Raw genomic sequence first — 23,582 nt, forward strand, 5'->3', positions numbered from 1 at the left:
TAATGAGATAATGCATTCAGAGTGCTCAGTGTAAAGCCTAGCATAGAGCAAGCCCTCAAAAACATATAGTTTTTTTTAATTTCAGCCCCCCGTTTCATTCCAAAAGGGACTTGAGGTGATTTTGATTAAAAGTAAGGTAAAAATGGGGGAAATAAGGAAAAAGGGAAAATAAGAATGGTATTGCTAATGGGCACAAAGGTAAAGTTAGAACCCAGAGCCACACAATTGCTAAGAGTGGGCTGAAAATTCAGTTCTGAGCTCCCTGATGGCCAATGCAAAAAAGGAAATATCAGTGGCTAGCTTCACAGAGTTTATGAGATAAAAACCCACTATTGGCTCCAAAGAAACATCAGAGACAAGCATCTCCCCTGAGTCATCCGATAGGGGGTCTTGTAAGAGGTGGGAGAGAAACCAGGTCCTCAGAATGACAATCATGTGGCCATAGAATGCTCTCGTATTTCTGGGGCTGTGTGGTTTCCAGGGCACATTCCCACCTCTGGTGTCCCGACTGACTTGTGAAGCAGATGCTGTAATGATCCCCATTTCACAGAAGGAGAAAACTGAGGCTCAGAGAAGTTCAGTGACTTTTGGGGGCTTGCACAGCGAGTAAGTGGCAGCCCTGGAGCCAGAGCTCAGACCTCTCTGCCCTGAAACCTGAGCCTTTTCTTCTTTTTCCTTGATAACTTCTCACTCTGCTCTGTGAGCTCCTTGGGGCAGGAGCATTTCAGACCTGCTGCTGTAACCACGGTGCCCGGCGTTAGCCCCGAGAAGCGCTTGGTGAATTAACTGGCCCAAATTCAAAGTGCTGAGGGGTGAACAGACAGGGTCAGGCTTCTGGAGCAAACATCTCTGGCTGCCTGTACAGGAGGCATTTAATAACCAAGTCCCAGTGGAGCTGAGATGAAAGAGCTGAAGGTGGGGGATGGGCAAGGAGGAAGACTTGCTTCCAAGTCAGAGTAGCCCAGCCCTGGATTCAAAGCCCCTTTGCTGGGCCCCAGGTCCTCTCAGATGAATCCACCATATTTCTGCAGGTGCCTCTCAGTTAGGGGAGGGTGCCAGAGAGTCACCCAAGGGTGTCACCCGTGCTGTGTGAAAGACAGCACAGGGGACGTAGAGGCCCCGGGCAATCACCAACCTGGCCTGGAGTCAGGCAGAGAGGCGTAGAAGGCATTGGGGTGAGGGGAAGGCATATGCAAAGGACTGAAAGAACCTGTTGCATTCTCCATGCTGGACCACCCCGAAGGCAAACCAAGCACATGTGTTCAGGACCCTGGCGGGACAGGAACACACACGCACGGACACACACGAATTGGGTGAAGAATCAACGGGTTAAAAAAACAAAAACAAAAACAACAGCACTGAAGTAGTCATTGTGGGAAAATCAGAAACTGGTTGGACTTCACGCTTATTTTATACTTGTTTGTTTTTGAATTTTGTTATTTTTTTCGGTTTTTTTTTTAAACATTTATTTATTTTTGAGACAGAGAGACAGAGCATGAATGGGGGAGGGTCAGAGAGAGGGAGACACAGAATCGGAAGCAGGCTCCAGGCTCCGAGCCGTCGGCCCAGAGCCCGACGCGGGGCTCGAACTCACGGACCGTGAGATCGTGACCTGAGCCGAAGTCGGCCGCTCAACCGACGGAGCCACCCAGGCACCCCTGTTTTTGAATTTTGAATAGCTATAACATACTCCCCCATGCCCCCTCTCCACTAGAATTTCAGTTCCATGAGGGAATTGCCTTGGTCATGGCTCTGTGATTGTCCGGTGCCTAGAACAGGGCTGGGCACACGGTAGGTAGGCAGGAAATATTTGTGGGGCAAATGATTGACATCAGGAGCTTAAGACCTCAGAACTCTTGCAAGCTGTTGATCTGACCCTCTGATGGGAGACTGAGGCTGAGAGATTGGCCAGCATCCCGCTGGCTTTAGGCCTAATTATTGCCCTTGCGTGCCAGTGCTGGAGGGGGAGGCCAGGCTGCAGAAGGGGGGCTGGGGAGCATCTGAGAGCTGATGGCCCAATGCTGGTTATCCGCACAGGCTCACGACAACGACCAGCCAGACACCAACAACAGCCATCTGCATTTCATCCTGCTGCCTGGCCCCTACAGCCACAACTTCTCAGTGGACCCTGATAAAGGGATCCTCAGAAACCAGGGGCCCCTGGACCGAGAGGCCATTGAGCCTGCCCTGGGGGGCCGAATTGTGCTGACCGTGCTTGTGGCTGACTGTGGTGTGCCTGTCCTCAGCACTGAAGTCAATATCACCATCAATGTGGAGGTAAGGCCTGGCTCGGCCGTAGGAGGGGTGCCAGGGTGGGCCCTGTGTTGGGGAGCTCATTGCGTATGGCCAGCACTCCACCCCTCCAACTTGAGTCACATTTCTGCCCTTTGCGGTATGGTGGGCAAGAGAGGTCGGGAACCAGGCCGCCTGGGTTAGAATTCTGGCTCCGTTGTGTGGCCTTAGGCAATCACTCAAACTCCCTGTGCCTTCATGCTCCTTATCTGTAAAATGGTGATAAAAACAACCTAAAGTGAGTTAGTGAATGGAAAGGGCTTTGAAGAGTGCCTGGGCCAAGGAAGGTACTCCGTGAATACAGTCGGGCCCCCCCTTATCCACGGTTCCGCTTTCCTCAGTTCCAGTGACCCGCAGTCAATAGCGTCCCCAAAGCAGATGATCCTTCTGACACATGATCAGGAGGTCAGTAGCTACCCACCGCCACATCACTACACCCATGTCATCCACCTCACTTCATGTCATCACATGGGCATTTCATCATCTCACAGCCTCACAGTAAGAAGGATGAGTGCAGGACAAAAGGCTATTTTGAGAGAGAGAAAGAGACCACATTTGCATTATCAGTTATCACAGTATATTGTTATAATTGTTCTATTTTATTAGCAGCTATTGTTCATCTCTTTCTGTGCCTGATTTATATATTAAACCCTATCATAGGTACATACGTATAGGAAATAACACAGTACATATAGGTACCATCTGCCTTTTCAGGCATCCTCTGGGGCTCCTGGAACGTTTCTCCCACAGATAAGGCACGAACTACTCACTGTATTGGCTCTAATAATCATTCACAAAGTTCTACCTGAAACTCTCCTATCTCCTCACCACCGCTCCGGGGTAAACAGAAGGGATGAAAATCAGCATTTGTGGGGTTTCCGTCACACCTGCAAGGTAGGGATGGTTATTACCATTTTACTGATCAAGAAACTGAGGCACAGAGGTGGCGTAGCTTGCCTAGGGTCGCAGAATCGGGTTTTGAACCCAGTCTCTCTGGTTCTAAGGCCGCCACCAGCCCACAGGGCACCTTCCTTCAGAAAAGTGTTGTAACAAATGTGCACCTCTACAATGTCCGTGATGTGTTTGGCGCCTCCTAGGGCTGTGCGATGCACAGTCCGCAACATCCCACAGAGCAGCCCTGTGTCCCACTGGGTCAGGATGCACTGCTTTCCTACAAGGATCAGAGTGAGACCTCAGGGAACATGGAGGAACAGAAGCCAAATTAGGACTTGCCAGCTTGTTCACTGTCCTTGGGGTGAAGTAGGTCACGAAGAAGGAAGCAAGCAGAATTGCATTAGCTGAGCAAGTAGGTCCTTTCACACCCATGAACTAGTCCTCATAACAGCCCCTAGACTGGGCACTACGACCCATCTTGCAGAATGAAAACACTGAGGCCCAGAGAAGTCAAAGTCATGCGTGAAGCCGAGGGGGAGCTGGATTTGACTCAGAGCTGTGCTCTTAGCGACCCCTGCGACTTCGGAGGCGGCTGGCCGTGTGCATTGAGCCAGCAATGCCATTCTGGGAAATCACCCCCAGAAAATATATCTAGTTAAGGGGGACACGGCTTTGTTTTCAAAGATGTCTGTTGAACCATTATTTTAAAAAAGCTGAAAGCAAAAGCAGATACTTGTGGGCCACCCCGGGGAAGGGCTGGAAAAGCCAAGGGCACCCCTTGCCCCCAACACACACCAGTGTTTGGGAAGGAAGCTCTGTGCTGTAACAACAGTGGCAGCATTTGTAGGTGTGAGTGGCCAGGGCCAGAGAAGGAAGGTGAGAACAGAAAACAGTGGCATTGGTGCCAACACAATAAATCCAAAGATGGGGAGTTGAGCTGGGCCAGCAGGGACACTGATGGGGGTGCTCAACCACCCTTCTGGAAGGCAGGGTCTAAGGTGGCTCTGAGCTGTGGTCAGAGAAACAAGAAGGAGGTGGGGCTCCCTGAAATCATAGAACTAACTTCAGAGGTCCCGCGACCGGTCTGTGAGCCCCAGGTGTGCGCTCTGGGCTAGTTCCGTCCTCTCAAAGGCCCTTTTCTCATCTGCAAAGTGGACGGTGATCTCTGAGGAGACACTGACAGCCTCTGTGCCTTGGGTCAGAGGAAGCACTGATTTCTCAGATGGGCTCGGAGGAGGCCGAACTGTGGGTCCTCCTGAGGTCCCTGGGCTCAGAACTACCTCTGCCCACAGGACATCAATGACAATCTGCCCGTCTTCAACCAGTCCATCTATTCCTTCTCGGTGAAGGAGAGGGACCCAGGTAAGTCCTTCCTGGGTCAGGCCAGGCACTGGGGCTGGGGCCCAGTGAGGCATCTGGTCCCCCCAGGGTGCAGTTGAGGGAGGTGAGAGCAGACGAAGCCACCGATGCCTGGGCCAGGGGTCCCTGTGAACTCTGTCCTCACCCACAGGAGAGCTGGTGGGCGTGCTGAAGGCCTGGGATGCGGATCAGACGGAAGCCAACAACCGCATCAGCTTCAGTCTTTCAGGGAGTGGTGCCAACAACTTCGTGCTCCGAGGCTCGATGCTGGAGGCTGGGTGGGCTGAGGGCCGCCTCTGGCTGCCCTCGGATGTGAGTCTGGACTACGAGACACAGCCCTTCTTCAATCTGACAGTGAGTGCCGAGAACCCAGACCCCCAGGGGAGAGAGGCCACAGCAGAAATCCTTGTGGCTGTGGAGGATGTGAATGATGAACCGCCCACTCTGGACTCAGCCTCACTCCGGGGCGTCCGTGTGGCTGAGAATGGCTCGCAGCATGGCCTGGTGGCTGAGGTGGTTGCTCGCGATGTGGATACCATGGCTCAGCTGGAGATACAGCTTGTGAACGTCATCTGCACCAAGGCCGGGGTCAACGTGGGCAGCCTGTGCCGTGGCTGGTTCTCTGTGTCGGCCAATGGCTCTGTGTTCATCAATCAGAGTGAGGCCATTGACTACGAGACCTGTGACCTGGTCACGCTAGTCGTGCGGGCCTGTGACCTCACAACGGACCTCCGCTTCCAGGCCTACAGCGACAATGGTGAGGTGGCCTGGCAGGCTGCGGCATAGCAGCCATGGGCTGGGACCTACAAGGTCAGGGTTCGAATTCTGGCTCTAGCCCTTATCAGCTGTGTCACTGGGAAAGTTGTGACACCTCCTTAAGCCTCAGTTTACCCATCTGTCAAGTGGACTTGGGTAGTAGGTTGGCTGTACAGATTAAAAGAAAACACGCGTGTAGAATAATAATGCTATTATTCTGTGAGGCAGTGTAAAGGAAGGAACATGCTTCAGAGTGCTCGTATCCCGCCTTTGATTATGATAGCAATAATAACCACATTAAGAGCTAGCATATTTTGAGAACTTGCTATAGCCAAGAGCTATGCCAAGCACCTTATAAGCATTTCTTTATGTTATTCCCACACAACCGTGGGGTAGGTGATCCCTATCTAATTTTACAGATGAGGAAACTGAGGCACACAGCGGCCAGTTCAATAACCTAGCTTACACAGCTAGCAAGTGTCAGGACAATGTTGGGGTCAGGTGGGACATATCCAGGCTGGGCTCAATCCTGGCCTGATGCTCTTGCTGGATGACCTTGGACAACTTGCTTACCCTCTCTGAAGTATGGGGAGGATACACCCTGCCACAAAGGCCAGAGGAGACTGAGTGGACACCTCAGGTCAAAAGCAGGGGAGGGGGCTGAGGATGGGAGATGCATGGAGGGAGGCAGCTGGGAGTGTGCCTGAGGCCCAGGCTTTCTGGGTCAGGCCTTTGCCTACAGACCAGAACGAGCCAACCTTGTTCCTCTAGGAAGCCTCGCCATCACCATTGAGGACACGAATGATAATAAACCCTATTTTCTGCCTGACAATAAGACTTTCGGTAAGCAGCCAGCCTTTCCCTCCATACTCTGCTAGAATTACCTTTAGGTAGCTCCCATAGACCCTCCTCAGGCCCCAAGTGGGCCCTTAGAAAGAAAGAAAGGTCCCCAATCCTGCCTCTTTCCCAGGATTTCAAAAGGAGGGGGGATCTGAGTTTTTATCCCAGGTCTGCCCCAACTCATATGTGACCCTGGGCCAGTCCCTCCCTCCCTCTCTGGGCCTCAGTTTCCTCATTATCTGCACACTGGGAGGTGGATGAGCTGCTAACTAACGGCTCAGAGGCCATTGTAATGGGGGTTTCTGGTGACAAAGAGGTCGAGGGAAAGTTTGGGGGAATGAGTTCTGAGCTGGGCTTGTGGTCAGCACCTCAGACAAGTGGGCACGGGCCCCGACTCCACTGACCCTTTCTTGTCCACGTTTGTAGTTATCATCCCAGAACTTGTGGTGCCCAACCAGCAGGTGGCTTCTGTCCAGGTAAGTCCTTGGCTCCCGCCTTTGTCCATCGCGTTAGCCCCAGGAGACACAGGACCAAGGCCTTCAGGCCTTTCAGCTGCCCCTAAAATGTTTTAACACTAGACAGGAAATTTGTTGGCTCCAACACATGAAGAGAAAACCCCAGGATGGAAACAAACACATGCCTGATTGATATGATTCAACTCCATTAATTGTTATTTAGTTTTTCTAAAAATTCTCATGACCATAGAAACCATTTGCAGGCCAGATTTCTTTCACTACACCAGAATTCTTGAGCAATACGGAGAAATCATAGCAACTGTAAATTAAATGAGCTCCTTGGAGATAAGTAATTTTCAGAGTAAAATTATAAACATACTTTCAGCGTTTTTATGGTGTTGGATGTGGGTGTGTTTGTTAGAAGGTGCCGGCCACGCCTCACAGAAGGCTGAGACCTCCCACACAGCCCTGGGGACCAGGCCTGCTCGGGCCTCTTACCGACCCGGGGAGCTGCCTGCCTTTCTGGAGCTCAGTTTCCTTCCTGGGCAAGAAGCTGGCAGTTCCCAGCAGTAGTCTTGGGGTTAACAGATGAGTGGTATGCCAGTCCCTGGGCTGTGGAAAGCGCACGGGTGTTGGAGATGGCTGGGCCTGACCTTCCCTACTTCGAGCTGGGCCTTCAGCAGCACAGCGTCTCTCTCAGAGCTCTGGTTTCTTCTCACAAAATGGGAATAGTAATTCTCCCTCTCCAGGTTCTTTCAAGCCTTAAAGAGTCTTCAAATCTTCAGCCGGTTGCAGTCCAATGTCATGAGTCTGGCCATAACTTTGACCCATTTTCTTTAAATTGGCTCTTTTTTGAAACATAAACACCAGTTTTGGCTTCGTTCTGAACAGCAGGCTCATGGTCTGTATGTTGGTATATTTTTCTCTAAAGGCGGTAGAATGAATAAAAATGTTTGTGCCCTCACCTCCGCTTTCATGGCCTACTAGGGGAATTTGTACCAATGTCAGTAAATACTGAAATGAGGGATCTAAGGGAAGGTGCCTGGCACACAGTAGCTACTCAGGAAATTTGAGTGTCCTTGTGCTTGTGTGTGTGTGTGTGTGTGTGTGTGTGGCAGTGGGTGAGGGGAAGCAAGGCAGGATTTCCACATGGGAAGGGCTTTGGGCAGTGACTTGATGAGTTAGGGGGCCAGAAGCAGGGACTTGTCCAAACCTGGATTTGCAGAGCAAGAACATTGCCTAAAATGTTTGCTTAGTTGAGGTGGCCTGGAGAAGCTGATGGAGATAATGGGACCAGTCTCCCAGGCCATCTTAGCTGCTGAGTCTTGCTGGGGGTGGAGGGGTGCCTAGCCTGGCTCCCAGGTGGCATCCACTCTTTCTCCCAGGCCAAAGACGATGACTCAGGGAACAATGGGGCCATCCTGTTCTCCATCTTCCAAGTGGATTTCATCGCCAAGGATGGGACCACGACCCCTTTCCAGGGCTTCTTCCGGGTCTCCACCTCATTGGAGGCCAATGTGTTCATTGGCTACATTGAGTAACTGTGGGCAGCCCCTGGATGGGGGGGGGGGGAACCCAAGGGAGGGCCTCAAGACAGTGAGTTCCTCATCCTAGCAGGTACATAAGTAGGTTCCAGAGGACTTCAGTTGGGTCCCAAGACCAAGCTGTGCTCTTCCATCTCCAATAGGCTGGTGACCAACCTCGATTCCACCCTCCAAGGCACCTACCAAGTGACAGTCCAGGCCCGGGACAGACCTTCTGTGGGTCCTGCTCAGGAAGCCATTATCACCCTGAATGTGAGTGTTTGGCCCTGCCTCTAGTACCCTCTGCCTGCTCCCAGGTCCCTCGTGCCTCATCTTCACCATGCCTTCCTCCTGTAGCTCTTCACTGTGGACCAAAGTTACCGTGTAAGGTTGCAGTTCTCCATGAACAAGGAGGAGGTGGGCGCCAACATGGAAGAGATTACAGCGTAGGTCTGGGGCATCCAGAGGGGCCTGTGGGGAAGAACAGGGCCTGGGAGTCTGATCCCTGACAGGACCTGGATGGAATGTATGTCGATTCTGTCCCTGACCTACCCCTGATTTTGTCTCTGTCTTTGATCCATACTTGTACCTGCAGTTCCTTTCTCAATGCTCCTAGAAGCCTAGGGTTGGCTGGGTAGAGAGAGGCCTAAATAGGGCCGCCATGTACAGTTGTGAAGGCTGTGCACTGCACAAGGGCATTCTGCTTGCTAAGTCATAAACCCAGCCCCAGAGGAAGGGGCTGCCTTGCCTGATTTGCAGAGGTGTTACCTGCTTAGCCAATGAAGCTGTTCAGAGAGGGTGCCCCTTTCTAATTAACACAATTCCTAATTCCACTGGCCACAGGCTGTACTAGGGCCCCTACCCCATGCCTCTGCGACATCGTCCCCCTTTGCAGGGCCCTCGTTCAGGCCACCAGGACTACTGTCTACGTTGTGAGCATTCAGGACATAGAATCCATGACTCGGTGAGTGCCCACAGTCCCAGTGGTTGGAGGACAAGAAGCAGCAGTATGAGGGACCTGCTGGGTGGTTCTGGGTTGTTTACTTTTCATCCCTGCCCCATTCCAGGGCCCGGGGCCGTTCCTACCTCGATGCCTATTTTGTCTTCTCGAATGGGTCTGCCCTGACACTTGATGAGCTGAGTGTGTGAGTGGGGCTGCCCTTGGGGTGGGCAGGAGGGTGAGCAGGAAGCCTGGGGGATGCCAATGTCCCTCGGGCCTGAGTGGGGCTCTGTGGCCAGGATGATCCGGAATGACCAGGACTCCCTGACGCGGCTGCTGCAGCTGGGGCTGGTGGTGCTGGTGAGTGTCAGCATGGTGGAGGTAATGGGGGCATTGGGAGGGGGAATGTCAACCCACAACCTCCCTCATGCTTCTTCTCCAGGGCTCCCAGGAGAGCCAGGAGTCAGACCTGCCAAAGCTGCTCAGCAGTGTCATCATAGGATTGGGAGTGGCTTTGCTGCTGGTCATCGTGATCATGACTGTGGCCCTTGTGTGCACCCGGAAGAGGTATTGCTCCCATCACCCCTTCCGTCTTCAACCCCACCTTTCCCACCATCTAAGACATATGGTGGGTAGAAAGAGTTTGGGTGTAGGCATCTGGTATATCTGTATTTAATCCCCAGAGACCTGTCGTGACAACTTGGACAGCTCATCTCTCCCTCCCTAAGCCTCAGTTTCCGCATCTGCAGAATGAGCACAACACTAGATTCCTCAAAGCACACAAGGAAGCAGTGTGCATCTTGCAACCTGCAGGATGTCTGGCACATACTATCCATTTATAAATACTGCTTCTTTTTCCCTTTCCAATATATTTGGAGGCAGCAGCCACCTCTGGATTTGACTCCAGGTCTTGTCGCTGGCCAGCTGTGGCCTTTGGCAAATCATATCCTATCTCTGGCTCCTACTTGTACCCTCCGTACATAGAGCTAACACTCTCACCTGCCGGGGTTGTTGTGAAGTCACACTCGCAGGGCCTGCACTAGGCACACAGTGGGTGTGCAGGGAGAGTAGCCCCCCACCTCTTCCTGGTTCTCCACAGCTACCACCGAAAGCTTCGGGCTATGAAGGCTGCCAAAGAGGCCCGGAGGACAGCAGCAGGGGTGATGCCCTCAGCTTCTGCCATCCCTGGGACTAACATGTATACCACTGAGCGGTGAGCGGGGGTCAAAGGGTGGGTAAGAGGCCCCGTGCGGTGTCTGAGGCTCCCAACTGCTTAAACAGGCCTTCTCTCCAGGGCCAACCCTATGCTGAACCTCCCCACAAAGGATCTGAACTTCGAGTCCCTATCCTCCTCCAGTGACCTAGACCACATGAGGTGAGCAGTGGCCCGCGCAGCCAGGCTGGTCGGTGGTGGTAGTGATGGAGGCGATGGTGGTTCTTGGCCACAGACAGGGAGGACTGGGACTGCTAACTATGTGAGCCCCACCATCTCCCCCACAGCCTCAATTCCCTGGATGACAACTCTGTGGACCTGGAAAAGGACAAGCAGGAAACCAAGGCAAGATGGGGGATGAGTGGGTGCCTGGGGCTTCTGACTTGGGGTCCTTCTCTGAAGGGGTGGGGTTCAGGACAGAGCTGAAGGACCTGCTGATGACATGGGCACGTCCCTGCGCCAGGCCCCGGGAAGCCCCATGGCTTCGGAATGGGGTCCAATCCTTGCTCTTCTACTCATTCGCCGTGACTCTGGGTGGGCGGCTTCCTTCTAGCTCTCAGTTTTCTCATCTGTAAGTGGGGATGAGAACACTAACCATGCAGGACTTTGTGAGGATGAAGTTTGAGTGGGTATAAAAAACCACCTGGCATGACACAAGTACTAAAAAACCTGGTTCCCTCTGTTCATACCCTTTATACGAAAGCTGGCAGGGTGTAGGCTCGAATAATCAGCAGTGCCATCATTGGTTCAATAGACGAGTTGGTTCAATTAGAACCAATTAGGGAGTGCGTGCCATAATGAACTGCAGGTGGGACCCCGGGTGGGCTGTGTCCCTCTGACTGTGGCAGAAGGAGATGCCAAATTCAACCAGAGGCAGCGACGGACAGGCTTTAGTGTCAAAACAACCAGTGATCCAAACCCTGCTCTGCCTCTTCCTGGCCATGCGATCCCTCTGAGCCTCAGCCATCTGTAAAGCGGGGTACGTGATCCCTCCCCCAGGGGGCTCCTGTGCCCAGGTCACGGACAGACTGTGCCCAGCACGGTGGCCTGCCTTGGGATGCAGGTGGCAGGTAGTGGACAGGACTGGCTCCTTGGCCCAGGACACAGGGCCTGGTGTTACTCAGGACTGGGAAGAACACCAAAGTGCTCCTCTGTCCGTGGATTGGGGCAAAGGCCAGAACAGACCCCCTTCAGGCCCACCCCTTCACCTGAGTGTGTCTGCACCGTTAGGGGCTGTCACCGCCTCTGGGACACAGTCAGGAAACTGAGGCCCTAGGAGGAACAGGCGGGACCCCTGTAAAGGAGCCATCTGTCGTGGGCTTGAAGGCCCACTCCGCTAAGGACTGAGGAAATCACCCATCTTGTCTCTGCCTTCACACCTTCCCTCCTTCTCCCCACAGAAGGAGCCCCTACACAGTCCAGTGGAGCTAGATACGGAACCCCTGGGTGCAGTGCTGTCAGGAAGGAAGGTGGACACAGATGGACAGCAGGAGCTCTCCTTCACCAATGCTGGCCTGGACACCACAGACCTGTGATGTCGCTGCCACAGGACCCAGGCTGCAGAACCCCACATGGCCCCCGCTCTTCCGTTGCACCTTGGAAGAGGTCTTGTCACCCCTAAATGACACCTACCCCTCCCTGAACACAACAATATATCTTGCTGCTCTGCCCCCCTTCTGCCTGTAGCCAATCACAGCTGACAACAGTTGGGGGAAATTTTTATTACCAATGTATATTGTGACAGTTTGTAGCCAAAAACTGTGGCTGGAGGGGTGGGGGGAAACGGGTATTGAGTGATCACAAGGGACTCGTGGGGCTCACAGCACAGGGGGGACGAGGGGTGGGAGAGGGCAGCCTTGAGAGGACAACTGGGATTGTAGAATGAGCTCTCCGTCCTGCCCCCAATACCCAAGACCAGCTGTCAGGCTGCCTGGGACCCAAGACCTTCCATGAGCTTCTGTCTGTGATTCCCAGACCTGTCTGAGAGCCTCTGACCTTTCTGAGACTCTTAGAACTGTGCCCCCCAGGGGCACCCCTGCAGCTGCCTTCCCCCTGTCAGGAATTGTGAACAAGTGTCCAGTGAGGGTGGAGATAGGGCTGGGGATGGGGCCAGGTGAAAGGGAGACAGGAATTGGGGATGACTACCAGCATGCAAGACATGCCCGGGGCCATGGGGGCCAGCCCACTGCATGGACACACACTCACGCTCTTCCAGGGGCCTCACATTTGGAGCCTTGCACACTCAGGGATCTCACACACCAATCCTTGCACACTCGGAGCTTTTGTACAGTCTCTCCTGTTCTGGGGACCGGGCGGCCACTGATGACTTCAGCCTACCAATCTGGACATCTCAGGAGCCTGCCTCAGCTCTCAGGGCTGGGCCTGCTGAGCAGGGCCCCGAGGTCACCCAGCGTGACCCGGAGGGAGTGGAGGTGAGAGCTGTAAGGGGACAGGAGGGTGGGTGTCAGGGCTGGGTTCGTGGTCTCATGACCACGAGGGGGCTGGGTAGCGAGGGTTCATTTGTGTGGCTGGCGGGGAAGGAGGCTGGAAAGAAAAGGATGAGAAGGCCCTAGAGGCTGCCCACCCCTCGGGGGCCTCCCGCCCGTCTAAGGGATCCCTTCTAGGAGCTTGGGGTCAAGAAGGGAACCTGAAAAGGTTGGAAACCCGGGCGTACGAAAGGGGAGGAGATCACTCGGCCGTGGGTCCGGCTCGGGAGCAGCACCGCGGGCGGCGCACACTCTGCAGCAGCGCGCGGAAGAGGCCAGGCGGGCGCTTGGCGGGACCCTCTGGGGGCGCGGCGCGCACGGAGCCCGCACGGCCGGGGCCCGGACGGGCGGCGGGCGGCGGCGCGGGCGCCCCTTGGCGGCCGTGCTCCTCGATCTGTCGCTCCAGATGCTTCTGGATGGCCATGCCCAGCACCTCCACCTCCATGGCGGCGCCGTACACCTCCCACGTCATGCCCTTTTCGTCCCAGCTCACGTCGCGTACGGGCTCGGCCGCCTCCTGGGGCGCCACGGCGGCTGCCAGTGCGGAGCCGGGCCGCACCCGCACTTCGGGGAAGGCGGGCGGCGCGGCGGGCGGCGCGGCTGCCTGCGGCGTCATGGGCCCGGTGGCCACCGAGCGCGTCTCGGCGGCGCCCAGCGACACCTGCAGGCCCGCGTCCCGGCGCGAGGGCGGCCTGGGCGCGGGGCTGGGCGCGCGAGGCGCCGCCTGGAAGCTGAAGGCCGGGCCGCCCGCGCCGTCCTGCGGAGACATGGGGCTCACGGCCACCGACACGCAGGCCTGTGCGCCCGCCTGCGTGCCCGCGTCCTCGCGCGGCGGCGGGGCGCTGGCCTCCCACGACGGCGCCTTAGTGAAGTTGTCGCGAGTCCGTGGCCCCACCGGGGGCCCTGCGGCCTCTGGGCCGGGGCTTCTCTCGGTCCCGGCGACTATCGGGTCTTTCTGGCCTGGGCTGGAGACCGCTGTGCTGGGCGCTGGCGCTGGCTCCAGGAGGCCTCCGCCGCTACCGGCACCCGCGGGAGAAGCGCCTGGGCCGCAGGGTTTGCCATCTGACTGCCTGGAAGAGGAGGCCTCCGCCTTCTCCAGAGGCAGGGAGGCCAACTTCCCGGAGGATGAGGGCTCTGCTTTGCTTGGAGCGTCGGCCTTCCCCAGGACCGCAGGCTCCACTTTCCCAGAGGCAATAGGGTCTGCTTTTCCTGAGGATTCCGGCTCCCCTTTCTCCAAAGCCAGTGGATTTTCCTTCTGCAGAGATGCAGCCTCTGCTTTTTCCGCAGGGCCCTCCTGCCCAAGGGGCTTTGTTTCTGCTTTGCCCTCAGACTTGGGTTCTGCCTTCCCCGAGGCCCGGGGATCCACCTTCACAGAGTTCATAGGATTCCCCTTTCCTGGAGGCACAGGATCCACCTTTTCCTCTGGCACAGTTTCTGCTTTTCCCAAGGATGCCAGGACAGTTTTTTCTAGAGTCATGGGGTCCACTTTTCCTGAAGACACGGAGTCCAGTTCCCCAGGGGGAATAGTTTCTGCCTTCCCTCTGTTCACAGTGTCTGCCTTGCCCAAGGCCAGGGGATCAGCCTTCCCTGAGGCTGTGGGACCCACCATTCCAGAGGCCATAGGACCTGCCTTCTCTGAGGACAGTGGATCTGCTTCCCCCCCAGTCACTGCCTCGCCTTTTACAGAGGATGAGAGTCCTGCTGTCCCCAGAAATTTGGGAGTCTCTGGACCTGAGGGCACTGGGTCTATTCTTCCTTTCAATTCAGGGTTCACTTTTCCAGAAGATGCTGTTTTTGTATTTCCCAGAGAAATGGGGTCCACCTTTGTGGAGGATACTGGGTGCTCCTTTTGTGATGATATGGTCTCTGTCTTTCCCATGGACATTGGCTCTGCCTGCCCGGGAGACAAGGGCTCTGGCTTTCCTGAGGACACAGGCTCCACCTTCCCCAAAGAAACCGGTCCCACCCTGCCTGAAGACACAGGATCCATATTTTTCAAAGATGGGGGTTCCATCTTTCCTGAAAATACAGGACCCATCTGCCCAGCAGACATAGTTTTTATCACTCTCGTCGACATGGAATCTTCCTTTCCTGAGGAGGCAGGATCCACCTTCCCCAGGAACTGAGGGTCCTCTTTTGTGGGGGGCACAATTTCTGTATTTCCCATAGATGCAGGATCTGTCATCCCCAAGCGAGTAGGATCCATCCTTCCTGAGGACCCCAGAGCTACTATTCCAGGGGATACAGGCTCAGTTTTGCCTGATGACCCTGGAGTCAGTGTTCCCAAAGACCCAGGATCTGTCTTTTCTGAAGATGCAGAATCTGCGTTTAGCAAGGAGACAGGATCCATCTTTCTTGAGGGCCCAGGATCTCTCTTTCTCAAGGACACAAGATCTGCCTTTCTCACAGATGCAGAAGCCACCTCTTTTGAGGCCACAGGAAGCTCTTTTCCTGAATACCTGGGCTCCTCCTTTCTTGGGAACTCAGGATCCACTTTGGTAGCAGATACAGGATCCTCCTGCCCTGGGGACACTGTATCCACCTTGTCAGAACACACAGGATCTACCTTTCCCAAGGATCCAGGATCCTCCTTTCTTGGGGTCACAGGATCCATCCTTCTAGGAGCCACAGGATCCCCTTTTCCCAAGACTGCGGGCTCTGTTTTTACTATAAACATGGATTCTGCCTTTCTCAAGGGCCCAGCATCTTCCTCTCCCATGGAAGTGGAATCTGCCTGCTTTGAAGACTTGGAATCCATCTTCTCTGAAAACACAGGATTTCTATTCTCCAAGGATGAGAGATCAGTGTTCACTGAGGACACAGGGTCTGGCTTCCCAGAGAAGGTGGTTTCTTGTGTCCCTGAGATCAAGGCTCCATGTGCCCCCAATGTCTCCTTGGTGGCTGCCTCCTGGGGAGGGATGCAGGTCAGGGAGGGGCAGGCCAAGCTCCTGCCAGGGCCCTCAGAACAGGAGGCCCCTTCCCCAGCCCCAGTGGGGCTGCTGTGTCTAGAGTCCATGCCTGGGCTTTGGGTAGGGGTGTGCCTCAGGAGTGCAGGGCTGGCCTTTTGCTGGGAGGGGCAGGAGTCCCTCATGGCTGGGTTCCCAGCCCCCAGGCTCCCATCCTGTGGGCAGCGGAGGGCTGTGGGCTGAGGTGCTGGGGGGCTGGAGTTCTTTCAAAGAAGCTGGAGCCAGGCTGGGTCTTCAGCACTGCCCAACTGCCCTCGTGACCATACCTGTGCCCCAGGCTGCTATCTGGTTCTGAAACACAGAGAAAACAGACTCAGACTCAGGACGACCTAGTGGGGAGGAGTCTCTATATTCTCCTTCCCACCTGTCTTCTAGCAGCTGGGCCTCCTCTGGGTTCTCTGCCCCCATCTGGTCCACTCCTGTCCCACCATATCACTCCCCTGCTTCTCTGCTCCCAGTGGCCCTCTGGATAAAGGTCAGACTTCTTAAAATGGCATTCAAGGCCCTTTGCAACTAACTTTTCAGCTTATCTGCCATCACCCATGCAGCATGCACCCTTCATCTACCTCGTCAGCCCACCCCGTGCAGCATGCTACCTAGAAGTTACGCTTTTGTCTTCCAGACCATGAGTCACAAACTCTGATGCCATAGGGGCCAGGCAGGTAATTTAAGTGAGGGGAGCAGGCTGGGTAGAAAACAATAGGAAATGGTGGGGAAAGGGACAAACCAGAGAGTGCGTGCCCTGTCTGAAGTGGGGGCCACTACTCCACCAGCCAAGGACTGCTTTGGAGAAGTACATCCTGGTAGTATCAGTGAGCAGCAGGAAACCCAGAAGTTTAACGTAAAATACCCTAATTCAAGGTTAAAAAAGAAAAACAACACTATGTGGGTCAAACAAAACACGTCTGTAGCCCACCAGTTTGGGTCTGTGTAGGCCCTGGGGAGACGTGAATGGTTTATCGTTGAGGGACATAGTCTGAAATGTGTGCTTTCAAAGACTGCTCTGGGGTGGAGGCTGGAGGAGAGGGGTTGGCCAATCATTCTTTAATCTCTCATCCTTCCAATTCTTCATTCATTCCACCCAGCCCTTCTCTGCAATAATCTAGATGAGAGCTGGTACAGTAAAGGTCCCAGGGATAGAGAGTTGGCAGAATTGAGCAATCTTGGGGAAAACTGACAAGAGCCAGCCAGCTGTAGGAGGTGACAGTAGGGGCAACCCTCAGGATTCTGGCCAGGGTGGGGGTGTGTGTGTGAGGCAGGAGATCTGGGGGAAAACAGAGCTGTGTTTTAGACAAGCTGAGCGTGTGGTGTCTGGGGGACATCCAGGGAGAGGATCTGGCAGGCAGCTGGATCTGTGAGCAACTCCATCCCACTACATATCAGCAGCCAGAGTGAGCAGGGCACTGGGTTCCCCCCAAACCTGCTCTGCCTGCCATCTCTCCCAAAGCCACCTCACTAATGCTCGGGACAAAAGCCCTAGAGTCACCCTTGACTTTTCTCACACACCCCACATCCCATCCATCAGTAAAACATAATGGATCTCCCTTCAGAATATATCCAGAATATCTCCTAAACTAAACTCACACTATCTCCCACCTGGATTATCCTGGCTTTTTCCTTTGCTCCGAACAGTTCATTCTCAACACAGCAGCTGGAGGGATCTTAGCAAGATCCAAGGCAGATCATCCCTCTTCTGCTCAGAACCATGTAGTGTCTCCCCATCCTGTGTGAAGTAAAAGTAAACTCCTTACATGTCCCTGCATCTTCTGGCCCCATCACTGATCTTGGCCTTGTCTCCTACTACTTTTTTTTTTCTTAATTTTTAAAAGTTTTTATTTATTTTGAGAGGACAGAGCCAGCATGAGCGAGGGCAGGGCAGAGAAAGAAGAAGAAGAGAGAAAGAGAATTCCAAGCAAGCTCCGAGCTGCCAGCACAGACCCCGATGTGGGGCCCAAACTCACGAAACCGTGAGATCATGACCTGAGCCAAAATGAAGAGTTGGATGCTCAACCGACTGAGCCACCCAGGCGCCCCCCTACTACTTTCAATTATGCTGCTTCAGCCACACCGGCTGCCTTGCTGATCGTTGGACACCCGCTGCCTTGGGGCTTTTGCACTGGCTGGTTCCTCTGCCTGGAAGGGCTTCTCTCCCAATATCTTCATGGTCACCTTCCTGGGACCTTCCCTGACCCATAGTCCCCAGCACTGTGGCACTCTCCGTCGCCCTTGTCTTGCTCAGTTTTCTTCACAGTACCTGTCACCATCTGACATATTACATACAGTTGTTTATTACTTGTGGTTTGTCTCTCCCATTAAAATGTCAGCTCCAGGAGGACGGGAACGTTGTCATGTTTATGGATATACCCTCAGGGTCGAGAACAATGATTGGCATAGAGTAAGCAAGTAGCTCCCTATGAATATTTGTTAAATGAAGGACTGAATGATCTTTCTAATATGTTGGTCCAACTATGCAGCTCATTGGCTCCAACCCGTCTTTGTTCTTGCTGGGAAAGTAAACTGGTTGTAATCTTTTTGGAAAGATATTTGTCAATTCCCATCAAAGTTTACAGTGCACTTGGCATTTAGGTCAGCAAGCCCACCTCCAGGCATGGTCATGAGGAAGGATCGGTGGTGCACCGAGGGTGCAAGAGAACACGGTTGGTGACGAGAAGAAAACCAAGAAGCTAATTCATGAAATATGAGACAGCCACACGGAGCCCCCACAGCTGTCAGAGTGTACGGAGTGATGAGGAAGGATGCCCAAGATAAATTAAGTGAAAAAATCCAGGGACAGCCTGGCTAGTGGGACCCCATGCATGCAGATACAAAAAGGGTCAGATACACATATATGGGTTTATTTATAAAAAGAAAATTTCTGGAAGGAAACCCATGAAATTTAGTAGCAATTGCCTCTGGGAAGTGAGACCAGGGATCCAGAGGTGGAAGAGACTCTTTTTTTTCTTTTCTTTCTTTCCTTCTTTCTTTTTCTTTCTTTCTTTTTCTTTCTTTCTTTCTTTCTTTCTTTCTTTCTTTCTTTCTTTCTTTCTTTCTTTCTTTCTTTCTTTCTTTCTTTCCTTTGCTATGCCCCTTTGTGATTCATGAAATTTTGGTTATGTGTGCACATATCACTCTTTTTAAAAATGGGGGAAAAAAAGAAACCTTAGTGACTCCCTATTACTTTTAGGGTTGAGTCCAATTCTATAATGTGCTTCCAAGCCCCTGTGTAGTTACTAACCCACTAAGCTTTATCTTTCAGTATGCACTTCCCCAAAGTGCATACAAACACACACACATGCACCACGACCTCTCTGGGCTTATCCATGGCTTCACAGTCTCTCGCATCTCAGCCTCTGCACACCTTCTTGCCTGGCTCTCATTAAACCTTCAGGTCCCCGTTCAAACACCTCCTCCTCCAGTGAGCTTTCTTTGTCCACTAGCTTCCTTGGAGTTCCTATGGCCTCTTCTTCTTCCCCTATCCAGACACACGTTATGTGCCGTTTATACCTCTAGGTCCCTGCTTAGACCTCGAGTCCCTGAATAGGGACGCAGCTGAGACCATTCACCACTGTGTCCCCCAGACTTTGGGCTTATGGGACTTGGGCGGATGAGGGTCATCACCAAAATGGGGACCCTGGGGCAGGGGCCATCTTGTAGGCAACAGTGGGGCACTTGGTTTGGGGGCAGCATCCGAAGTAGCCATACAAAGTCTGGAGCGGCTGGAGTGAAGTTGGAAGGGGAGCAAAAGGAAGCAGCACAGGCATGTCCCTTCTCCTCACTGGGGACCCTGACAAGGCCTCCCCTGCTCCCACAGGGCTGTTGTGAGGACTAGAGAAGATGAGGGGCGTGCGGGGCTCTGCTCACTTTGGGGCTGGGCTGTGTACACGGAAGGCCTGTTTTTATCTACTCAGCCTGTCAGAGCCCAGCTGTGCTCCCAGGAGGGGGCAGGGGATGGGGCGGGGGGGAGGGAGGTGGCTACAGCAGGGGCACAAACTGGCAAAATCTCGCCCTCAGACCTGCTTGTTTGACCCAGAGTGCTAAGAAGAAATTTCTAAAGGAATTAACTGGTCGACATTTGAAAATTGTAAGATTTCATGTGCAAAATCAGATTTCCAGATTCTCTTAGAAAACTAGAATTTGGCAATCTGAGCATGCTTCCTGCATGCCAACAGTCAGCTGGAGCCAAGCAGTGGCTGCCTTCTCGGATGGGGGTGCACTCTCCAACGAGCCACAATCTCCACACTTCCCTATGGGGTCCTGGGCACTGAAGCTGGCTGCCCATTACTATTGATCATTGAAGGTTTTTCTTGTAGCCAGCTTCTCATGTAGGCTATCCCCTTGGCCTCTAGCCACCTGACTTTTGACACTTGACCTAGATGCTGAGAAGGGTGGGAGATGACCTCACGCACATCAAGCCTGTAGTATGTTTACTATGTGCAGGCCCCATACACCTTCCAGGCAGGTGCTGTGTTCTTATTTTCCAGAAGTGGACACTGAGAGGCAGGCACGGCCCAGTGGGTAACACGCCTCTTCTGAAAGCGCCACCTGCCCCCCCACCCCCCGGAAGAGTTTGGCTTCTCAGTTCCCAGCTTGCTGTTTTCTGACATGCTAGAAGGTCTGGGGTAGGGACAAAGAGCCTGGTCAGGGCATTAGAAAGATGTGGCGTCAGGTGCCAGTTTGGTCACTGACTTGCTCCATGAATTTGAGTGAATATTTCCAGTCTGGGCCTCAGTCTGTGAAATGGGGGAAGGGATGTAGTTATATCTAGAATCGCTGGCCCAGCCCTGGGTTTAAGATCTGCCAAGACACCATTCTCAGAGGCTCTGCTGCTCACAGTTCTACCGGGTGCTTCCTGGCTCTTGATGGAGCCTCAGTATCCTCCAGCCACTTCTCCAAGAGGCAGCCCAGGTCCCTAACCCCCTCCTTATGCCCTACCCTCTCACTGGAACCCAGCTCCATCACTTTCCCCACTGTGTGCTCAGCCCTGGGCCCAGCACTCTCAGGCTTATTTTGTCATCTAGACTCCACAACGATCTCATGGCAGGGGGTGGGGGGGCATTATCATCCCATTTCACAGATGAAGACACTGAAGTCAAAGGGAAAAAAGACTTGACCAAGGGCACACAGCTGGTGCCGGGGGCTGTGGTTCAGAGCCTGTTGTGTCTCAACCCAAATCCTGGGTTCTTCCTGCTTGTATCAGCTAAGATTTTGGACACTGACGCTTGGCTCTTAAAGCCCCTTTCTGCTTTTTGGGGTCAGGCCAAGGGTCCTCCTGATCCCTTGGACCTGAGGAAGCATGTCCCAACAGACACACGCCCACCAAGATGAGCAGATAAGCCTGCACACTTATGTGGCCTGACTGAGGTAGAAGATTGAAATGATTCCCTAGGTGTGTGGGCCAGCTCACCTCGCATGCAGAGGAGCATGCAGACTGCTTATGGATGTCTATGCCAGCTTAAGCCAGCCTGGAGAGGCAGGACCTGGCTCCTGCATTCTGCTCAAGAAAAGCTTGCGTGTGTATACATGCAGCTTGTATGTGCAGAATGGCCTATGTATTTATGTCTTGTGGGGGCCACTTGGAACCTGTGGGTGTACACACGTGTGGCCACATGGCCTCAGGGTCTCACTCATGGAGAGCTGGCCTGGCTGTAGGCACAGATGCTTGGGCAGGGGAGCCCCTGTGAATTCTTCTTCCAGCCCAGAGACCTGGCCAGTCCGTTCCTTCTTCTCTATATGAAGCAAGGGCTGCCAGGCACCTGCAAACACCTCCTCCCGTGGTGATGAGACCAACAAAGGCTTGCAGTACTCCAGAAGGTGTGAGTGTATGCCTGTGCGTGTGTCTGACAATCTGGGTCTGCTGCCCCTCACCCTCTCCGCCCCTTGTCTCCTAGTATCCTTGGAGCAGCAAAGCTTCCTGCCTAGGGCCATAGGGGAGAAAGAGTCTAGCAAAGGGTGATAGCCATACCTTTTTCCAGAAATGGACCCAGACCATCCATCCGTTCATCCACAAGAGGGCAAGAGTGCACAATCAGGGGTGCACATACTTGGGCTGAGTGAGTGCAGGGGATGGGCAGCAAGCTAAGATATGGAGAGTGTGGGAGAGGGAGTGTGTGCACAGCCTACTCCAGGGTCTAGGGGTACGTGAGGGATACCATGAGCAAATGAGAATGGGCAGAAGCAGGTCAGAGCAGGGTGGCTGTGAGTGTGTTGTGGTAAGGGACTATTGTTGAGTTGGGTGTTCTGTGATAGGCAATGGCTGGTGTGAATGCGTAGCTATGCCTGGGTATATACGCAAGGCTCCCACTTAGCGTACTGGGTGGGTGCACAGGTGGCCGTGTGTATGAGTAGGATGGAATGACCAAGGGCCATAGTGTGTGTGTGTGTGTGTGTGTGTGTGTGTGTGTGTGAGAGAGAGAGAGAGAGAGAGAGAGAAGATCGTGGCCTCACCCGGGAGTGGGATGCCCATGTATGAACGCGGTGAGTGTGTAATGGGGTGTGTGATGGTGCCCCAGAGTGTATGCCATACTGAGTGTGCGACAGCGAGTGTGCTCAGTAGTGCCGGTGGTTTCAGTGGAGCCACTCGAGCACAGAGCTCGCTCCAGGGGGCATATGAATCAACGCGGGTGGACCCCCTTCCCCGCGGTGGCGGGAAGCGCCCCCTCCCGCACAACCCTGTCGAACAATGCGGCCGCACGCGGCGAGGCCGGGCGCAGGGTCCGGGTCCTACACACAGGGAGGGTTGGCCCTCAAGGTCCCTCGAGCGCCGGGCCCCAGGCTGCGGGACCCGCCCCCGCCCCGCCCCACCCCTGCGAGGAGCCTGGAAATGGACACCCGCCGCCCCCGGCCGCGCGCGCACACACACACCGGCGCACGCTGGGCACACGCCTCGCACGGTGCGCGAGCCCCGCCACCCAGGTGGTTCCAGGACCCTGGACAGCGGCTCTGGGGCGGCCGCGGGCAGAGGAATGGGGTCGCTGCCGCCCGCCCATAGCGGGCAGCAGGTGCGGGCTCGGCACCTACCCTGCTGTGCCACCGCTCGTCTCCTTGGCGCGCTGCACTCCAGCTCCAGCCGCTGCCGCTGCCGCTGCCGCCGCCGCCCGAGCGGCCTCGGCTGCCTCCGGCGGGGCTGGCGGGCGGACCCGCGGACTCCGCGCCGCCGTCCCCCGCGCCGGCTCCGCGCTCCCGCCCAGCGCCCCGCCCCGGGCATGCGCGCTGGCCGACTAGCGGTCTCCGAAGCCGGGAGGGGGCGGTGCCGGCGAGGACTCGGAGGCCGGAGAGAGGGAGGGGCGCCCTTAGCCCCTCGCTCCTCACCGAGGTTCCCGGGCTCCTGGGTTCCCCGCCCCTCTCGACCGGGTTCCCATTTCACAGACAGGGAGACTGAGGGGCGGAGCGACTGTCCATTTGCCGCGCGTATTGAGGGCGGGGCGCGCTGCTCGTCAGGTTTCACTCAATCCAGCCCCGCGAACACCCTCTACTTGTATTACCGAGGAGGAAATTGGGACTCAGAGAGGGAAAGCCATTTGTCCAAAGACACGCAGCGCCTGGAAAGGGACCCGGGTCGGCGCGATCTCCGAAATCCACCTGCGCGGAAATTTCCCGCCTCCGCCTTGGCCGCACTTCCGGCCGTCTCTCCCGGCACCGCGCCCCGCCCCTGCCCCTTTGTCTCGCCGCCGCCCACGCTCCCACGAGTTGAGGCAACACGAGTAGGGTCGGAGGGAGGCGCCTTCGATTCCCTCGCTACGGGCCTCCCCAGCCAGAGTGCCCGCCCACTCTCTGGTCTGTGCAAGCTCGGTTCTCTTCCCTCTGGGTACCCTTGAGCAAGTTTCACCTTTTTGAGCCTCAGTTTCCCAATCTATAAAAT

At 54.7% G+C, this 23,582-nt stretch overlaps 2 protein-coding genes across 3 annotated transcripts in view; one reads left to right on the forward strand and one right to left on the reverse strand.

Annotated features, from left to right (window-relative positions):
• Nucleotides 1–11,942, forward strand: part of CDHR2 (cadherin related family member 2) — a 34,854-nt gene extending 22,912 nt beyond the window's left edge. Inside the window, exons 17-32 of the mRNA XM_058724122.1 lie at nt 2,038–2,277; nt 4,479–4,548; nt 4,697–5,302; nt 6,073–6,144; nt 6,568–6,617; nt 7,982–8,133; nt 8,284–8,392; nt 8,477–8,565; nt 9,015–9,083; nt 9,187–9,264; nt 9,359–9,419; nt 9,502–9,626; nt 10,159–10,272; nt 10,354–10,434; nt 10,560–10,617; nt 11,673–11,942. Of these exons, the coding sequence (XP_058580105.1) occupies nt 2,038–2,277; nt 4,479–4,548; nt 4,697–5,302; nt 6,073–6,144; nt 6,568–6,617; nt 7,982–8,133; nt 8,284–8,392; nt 8,477–8,565; nt 9,015–9,083; nt 9,187–9,264; nt 9,359–9,419; nt 9,502–9,626; nt 10,159–10,272; nt 10,354–10,434; nt 10,560–10,617; nt 11,673–11,807 (2,109 nt within the window). The 3' untranslated portion in view covers nt 11,808–11,942. The remainder of the gene's footprint in view (nt 1–2,037; nt 2,278–4,478; nt 4,549–4,696; nt 5,303–6,072; nt 6,145–6,567; nt 6,618–7,981; nt 8,134–8,283; nt 8,393–8,476; nt 8,566–9,014; nt 9,084–9,186; nt 9,265–9,358; nt 9,420–9,501; nt 9,627–10,158; nt 10,273–10,353; nt 10,435–10,559; nt 10,618–11,672) is intronic.
• Nucleotides 11,943–11,978: 36 nt separating this feature from the next.
• GPRIN1 (G protein regulated inducer of neurite outgrowth 1) lies at nt 11,979–23,289 on the reverse strand. Of its 2 annotated transcripts, XM_058724104.1 has the most exons (3): nt 22,742–23,289; nt 17,321–17,447; nt 11,979–16,015 (listed from the first exon to the last, which is right to left on the reverse strand). In XM_058724104.1, exon 3 carries the CDS (start codon nt 15,847–15,849, stop codon nt 12,961–12,963), a length of 2,889 nt encoding a protein of 962 aa, XP_058580087.1. In that variant the 5' UTR covers nt 15,850–16,015; nt 17,321–17,447; nt 22,742–23,289; the 3' UTR covers nt 11,979–12,960. The 2 variants fall into 2 exon arrangements, with proteins under 2 accessions (XP_058580087.1, XP_058580093.1); XM_058724110.1 differs by lacking the exon at nt 17,321–17,447.
• Between the last annotated feature and the right edge of the window lie 293 nt (nt 23,290–23,582).

Source organism: Neofelis nebulosa, chromosome 1 (assembly GCF_028018385.1).
Source record: "Neofelis nebulosa isolate mNeoNeb1 chromosome 1, mNeoNeb1.pri, whole genome shotgun sequence".
Lineage (NCBI taxonomy): Eukaryota > Metazoa > Chordata > Mammalia > Carnivora > Felidae > Neofelis > Neofelis nebulosa.